Below are 6782 nucleotides of genomic sequence, written 5' to 3'. Positions count from 1 at the left end.
ACTCTTTTCTATTTCATAAAGAAATAAATATTCTGATCCTTACTGTTAAAGGAGTATAATAAAACATGGTTGAATTCTTGTTTTGTTTTAATTATAGTTCTCAAGACAGGCACCCCAGTTTTATATGAATTCTATCATTGCAAGTTATAGTTTATAATTCTTCTTCAAATCATATTATAATGCTAAACAGACATGTAACCAGCCAGTTCTAGAAGTGCAATGAGTGTGTTTTAAGCTATATGGCCCACGGGTGGAAGAGAACATGTATTGGTGCCATTAGCGTCGTGATAATTTCTTGTTATTTATTTAATTTTGGATATATCATGATGACTTTGAATATACTAGATTAATTAATGAGGACTCATCATCAGCGCACCCACCGGCTCATCAGCACATTAGTACTTGTTTTTGTTCGTTGGAATCTCTTGTTATTATTTGCTGGGTATATAAACCAAGAACTTGATTGGCATGGCAGTATGTTTTGTTTTAGTTTTATTTAAAATTTTTGAATTAGTTTGGTGGCATTAAAAATAAATTTTAAAAAATAAAAAATATATTATTTTAATATATTTTTAAACAGAAACACTCTAAAAAAACAAGCTGTGTCGCATTCCCAAAATATTCTCTCGTTAACACAGCAAATTGGAAGGGTTGACCTAAAACTGCTGTCTGTTTCTTTTTTCTGACCTAAAGATATTATAGTGTCTGATTAAGGGAAACTGCGTGGGTTTGGATTGGGATTTAGGATTTAAGATTTGAGTTTTGTTTGGTGGCAGGTGTATGTTATTGGAGTGGTTTTTGATAGGTTCAGGTTCTGGGGAAGACATTCTATTCAATGTTAGTTTGCTCAATGTTCCTGTAGATTTGGCTGGCATTTCAGACAAGTAGCTGCATTTGCGGTCTGGCTGAAGGAATTCAAGAGGGATTTTTTTTATTTTTTATGGGGGCTTCGGTTTGAGAGTGGTCTACTATTGCCTACTGGGTGGGTTTCTGTCACTGCGCTAAAAGAACACACACACTCTCTCTCTCTCCTTTTTTTTTTCTTTTTCTTTTAGGGGGGGGTGTTGGAGGTGTTGTAGAGCTTTCAGAGTGATATATATTATAGGATTTAAGTCTTGAATAAGCTAACCTGCATTGGGAGATTGCGTTTTTGGAAGATTTGTTTGCTTCCCTTCTGAAGCAATGGCTTGCATGAAACTGGGATCCAAAAGTAATGCCTTTCAAAGACAAGGGCAAGCCTGGTATGTAACACTCCCTCATCTTCTAGTTTAGTTTCTTCTACGATCTTCATTTCTTGCCCAGCTCGTTATTTTTCTCCTTTTATCGTCAAAGTAAATTCTGTATTAGCTCAACGACATCTATACATGCTAAGATCTGCCAATTTGCTTTCCTTTGTACCTTGCCTCTTTTTTTTGTTTTCCTTGTAATAAAATTTTTAGTTGAGATTTGTATAGTTAAGTTGCTTCGAGTTTTATCCAGTCAATGTATGCGCTGTTGTTACCACTAAACTCATTCGACTTGGGTGCGTTGAGGTAAGGTGAATTGTCTTTGATTTTTAGCGATTGGTTTGTTGAAGTAGCACAGAGTTGATTGAGGTTGATGGACCTGCTAAAAGAGTACCAACATTCTTGCTCTCGTGTCTAAATCCCTGGTGGTCAATTCTAGTTTCTCTATGATAGCTTCCTTCAGTGTCAGCATCCTTTTTCTTCTTTGAGAATCAAACTTAAGCTTTTATAGAGAAGAAAACTCAAGATCAGTGCATGCAATAGTAGAAATATCAGGAGGATACTCCTCATTCAACACCTGTTCACTACCATGAGCTACTGCTAACATACCACGGCACCTGCGCGCCCATATTGGGATCCTTTTTACAAGAAATGAAAAAAGGGAGGAGGATAATTAAGTCCTTGATGTCTGCTGTTATAGACCCCAGATAATTCAAAAGCTGACTTTCCATATTAATAGCTCTAACAACCAACTGGCTGTCCAGCTCCAAAAGGCCATATCATGAAGCTAGGACCTCTGCAATATCAGAAGCACCGGCCATTCTCGCAAAATTCATGACTGTTTGCATAAAACCTCCGTTGCTATTCCTGATGATAACTCCTAAACCAGCTCCTTCCGAACAAACTGCTGTATCTGTTTTAATTTCGAGGACATCCAGGGTTGGTCATTTCCAACGTACTAATTCAACATGCCTCTGACCGATAATTCCTCCAGCAGGACTAGCATTATCCAATTTATAGTCCATCATCAGCTTGGAGGCAACCTGAATCACCATAGGAGGGGCTCGAGCTTTATGTTCGAATATCAAACCATTCCGAGATTAATTTCCATAGAGACCAGGCCAACATAGCAATATCTTCATCTGCTCATCACCCAGTTTCTCCAAAAGAAATTTCATACATTCACAAGAAAGAGGAGAAAACCATATCCATACTGAATATAGATAATAAAGGAGAAAGGAACAACACTCCTTGAGCCCATCCACAGTGTCAGCTTCCTTATTAGTTGTTTAACTTGACTATTTGAAGAGATAATTAGTTTATCAGGTGCATGTTTTCATCTAACCTGCACCTTGCTCATTATAATAAAAACTATTGGTAGATCCCACTTTTCTGATGTGGGTTATGCCCCCAGGTTTTCTTTCTATGTTTTCATCCTAACCTGCACCCACGTTTTCTTTCTATGTGCTCGTTCATGTAATGCATTATGCACAAAATACGTGACCCATTAAGTACTTTAGCTAATGGATATGTAGGTTGCAGTTGGGATTTAAACCTGCTGCACCTTAATTTTAACAACCTTGGGAGAGAAATTGTAGGCATATCATATTAATGATGGATTCCACTCCTGTACATGGAATGCTTGCTTGCTCCTTTTGGTATCTATTATTATTAACGGAATTACAAGGCATTGTGTACCAATGCCTCCTGCTAAAACATGTTGGAATTTAAATGGTTGAAGAAATGTTTCTAACGGTAATCTTAATTGTACAGGGTCATTAGGGATGGTAATTACAAGAATAACCTTACAGCATTTTGCTTGTGCTTATGAAATTGTCAATTGTCACAATGAACTGCATATATTTGCTATATGGAAGATGAACAAATGTTTGAGATCTTCTTCAGGCAGCTTAAAAATGAATGCTATACCTGCCAAAGTATATTAGCCAAAACCACCGAGTTATATCATTCTGGCTCTAGTGATTATGGGGCTGTGGTGTATGGCACTGCCTTTGTTGACAATGTCTGCTCTCTAAGCATGACATTATAAAGCACTGATCACATAGGATTGTTTTGTAATATATTGCATGTTGCCATGAATGTGAAAAGAAGCAGAGGAACCCAAAACGTACATTTAAATCTGTGTTGTGGTATCATTTCATTTATGAGGAGAGACTCCTGTTTTTTTTGTAAGAAGAGACGATATCCTTGTTCTTTTTCACTAACCATTGACGTACTGATATCTCTATTTTGTGCAACTGACTCGCATATTTCGTATGATATCCCTCATTAACCTTCAGTCTGATATGGAATGAATATAGGTTCTGTACAACTGGGCTTCCCAGTGATATTGTTGTTGAAGTTGAGGAGATGTCCTTCCATCTTCACAAGGTAGTGTTCTACTATTTACCTTCTCTAGTTTATACAAGCTCTACTTGGATATTCTTAATGAAATTTAATTGATCATGTATAAGTTGCTTTACCTGTTAGAAAATAGCATATTGTTTTTTTTTATAAAAAACAAACTATATATGATGGACAATTTATGGGGGAAAAATGACTAGCACCAATTCTACATAAACCTATATTCTGCTTTCCATGTCAATTGAAATTAGAGTATTGTCCTTCTCTATAGTTTAGTCACTCTTACCAAATCCAGCTTTTGTTAGTATTGTTTATTTTAAAAAGCTCTTCACCATTTATCAATTCTTACAGCTTGATATTACTACTTAATACAGTTTCCTTTGCTCTCTAGAAGTGGAGTTATGGAAAGGTTGATTGCAGAAGTGTCAGAAGGAGATAAAAAATGTGTCATATGTCTCCCTAAAATTCCTGGTGGTGCCAAAACATTTGAGCTCGTGGCCAAGTTCTGCTATGGTGTGAAACTTGAACTTACAGCCTCAAATGTTGTGTATCTGCGTTATGCTTCTGAACAACTTGAAATGACTGAGGAATATGGGGAGGGAAATCTAGGTACACAGACCGAGACATTTTTAAATCAAGTTGTCCTTCGTAATTGGAAAGACTCTCTAAAGGCACTGCAAACATGTGATGATATTTCCTGTGCTGAAGAACATCATGTTACCAAGAGGTGCATTGAGTCACTAACCACAAAGGCTTGTACTGACCCAAATCTCTTTGGATGGCCAATGATGGAGCATGGACCCATGCAGAGCCCTGGCGGAAGTGTCATGTGGAATGGGATAAGCACAGGAGCTATACCAAAACATTCAAGTTCAGATTGGTGGTATGAGGATGTATCGACTTTAAGTTTACCACTGTATAAGAGGTTGATTTCCACCATGGAATCTCACGGAATCAGATTGGAGATTCTTGCTGGATCCGTTGCCCTCTATGCAAAAAAGTACCTACCTGGGCTGAATCGGCATCAAGGTGCCAATGAATCTACCTCCCGTTCGATGCCTGTGACTTTGGGGGCTCCGCCAGAAGAGCAGAAGGTTTTACTGGAAGAGATTGATGAATTACTTCCAGTGCAAAAGGGTCTAGTTCCAACCAAGTTTTTGTTTGGTCTTCTCCGGACAGCCATGATTCTAAAAGCAAACCCCTCCTGTTTGGCAAACTTGGAAAAGAGAATTGGGATGCAACTTGATCAAGCAACACTTGAAGATCTTTTGATGCCCAATTTCTCTCATTCCATGGAGACCCTTTACGATTTTGACTGTGTGCAGCGGATTCTTGAGCACTTCCTTGCCATGGACCAAATTACAGGTGGATCTTCTCCATGTTCAGTTGATGACAGGCAGTTGATTGGATCACCATCATTGACACCAATCACAACGGTAGCCAAGCTGATTGATGGGTACCTTGTAGAGGTTGCCCCTGATGTTAATTTGAAGCTCCCCAAGTTTCAAGCTCTTGCTGCTGCTGTTCCTGAGTATGCGAGGCCCTTAGATGATGGTCTTTACCGTGCAATAGACATTTATCTGAAGGTACTAAACACCTCAGTATCGCACAAATCTTGAAAATGGGTAGCTTATATCATTTCTTGCAACTTTCTATTGGTTCATTTTAACATAAAACAAAATTAAACTGTATGTCTCGCATATTAAGCCAGGAAGTGACTAAACAAAGACCAAGTAGAATCTGTTATTCCCTTTGCGTTTTTTTTTCTAGAGCTTGTTGTGTTATAGCCATGTCATATTTTCTTTTCCTTTTCCTTTTTTTTTTATATTCTATTCCACCTCAAACATCCTACCACCATTGTTTTTTTTTTTTTTACTTGAAAAGGTATTAATTAAAGTCAGCATCTTTTTACTTTTGCAGACAATAATTTCCTACTTTCCTTAGGTGGCTCTCTTTAACTCTCCACTCCAAATTTTATGTGCATTAGACACAATAGACTCTCTGGAATGCTAACAACAACCTTCAGCCTTTTTTCAGTTCTAGCCTTTCGTTTCCTTTTAAATATTTCCTTTATTCTCTTTTCCTTTACTTCATGTAACAATAGAAATATCTTAAAACCTCTCGTTTTCAGGGTTTTTGATTGAAAATTTTGCTACTCTTTCATAATTTAAATGGGGGTTTATATCATAAAATTCTAAACACTACTCAACAAATAAACATTTCATTGCAATATTCAAGTTAAGAGGGAATTTTGGTAAATGGGTTTTGAGATTTCAAGATAATGAAAAAAAAATGATGAAGGAAGAAATTATTGGGGACAAATCTTAATTAAAGAAAAAGAAAAAATGATTAAAAATATTTACTTGCCCATTTAAGCTCATTGATTTTTGTTTTTTTGGTCAAACTTGCAGTCACACCCATGGTTGGCAGAGTCTGACAGAGAACAGCTCTGCAGGTTGATTGATTGCCAAAAGCTCTCCTTGGAAGCGTGTACTCATGCTGCACAGAATGAGAGGCTTCCCCTAAGAATAATAGTCCAAGTCCTCTTCTTCGAGCAGCTTCAGCTGAGGACTTCCATTGCTGGCTGCTTTCTGGTTTCTGATAATCTTGATGGATCAAGACAGTTGAGAAGTGGCCTTGCTGGGTCTACTGAGTGTGGCTGGACAACAGCTGTCAGAGAGAATCAAGTTTTGAAGGTGGGAATGGATAACATGAGAATGCGGGTTTCTGAGCTCGAGAAGGAGTGTTCAAGCATGAGACATGAGATTGAGAAATTGAGTGGCACCAAGGGTTCTAGCACTTGGGGAAATGTGTCTAAAAAACTTGGATTTAAGATGAAGTCTCAGATGTGTAGTGCTCAAGAAGGGTCTGTTAGCAACCAGAATAACGTAAGTGCCAAGCTTGACAAGGCCAAGGACAGGCATGCAAAGCACAAGAAAAATTCTTCTTCAGATGGGTAAGAAGAGTAGGACCCCCATCTTACATTTTCTCGATTGCCTTGTTTCTTTTCCCATTATAATCTTTAATCTTATTAATTGTACTTTGGATTGTGGCTTAGAAACTAAAATTGCACATCCTTGTTTGTGTATCTCTCATGCGCTTACCCTTCTGCGTCTTTCACTTTGTCTTAGATTTGCTTTGTAATGGAGACGGTCGCAGCAGTCCTTGTTATTTCAGTATCATGTTCTCCCA

At 37.8% G+C, this 6782-nt stretch overlaps 1 protein-coding gene across 1 annotated transcript; it reads left to right on the top strand.

Annotated features, from left to right (window-relative positions):
* Positions 1–477: 477 nt before the first annotated feature.
* Positions 478–6782, top strand: LOC133703715 (BTB/POZ domain-containing protein At1g30440-like). The gene is made up of 4 exons (XM_062128328.1): positions 478–1241; positions 3548–3617; positions 3965–5176; positions 6002–6782. The coding sequence occupies exons 1-4, from the start codon at positions 1183–1185 to the stop codon at positions 6548–6550; spliced, it is 1890 nt and encodes a 629-aa protein (XP_061984312.1). The 5' UTR covers positions 478–1182; the 3' UTR covers positions 6551–6782.

This window comes from Populus nigra, chromosome 9 (assembly GCF_951802175.1).
Source record: "Populus nigra chromosome 9, ddPopNigr1.1, whole genome shotgun sequence".
Taxonomy (NCBI): Eukaryota; Viridiplantae; Streptophyta; class Magnoliopsida; order Malpighiales; family Salicaceae; genus Populus; species Populus nigra.
The sequence above is the reverse complement of the archived record's forward strand: the minus strand, read 5'-3'. Positions and strand labels throughout refer to the sequence as shown.

Coding starts and splice junctions, on each gene's coding strand:
- LOC133703715 (XM_062128328.1), top strand. CDS start 1,183: ATGGCTTGCATGAAACTGGGATCCAAAAGTAATGCCTTTCAAAGACAA. Junction 3,618..3,964: donor TGTCCTTCCATCTTCACAAG/GTAGTGTTCTAC, acceptor TACTTAATACAG/TTTCCTTTGCTCTCTAGAAG. Junction 5,177..6,001: donor CAATAGACATTTATCTGAAG/GTACTAAACACC, acceptor TCAAACTTGCAG/TCACACCCATGGTTGGCAGA.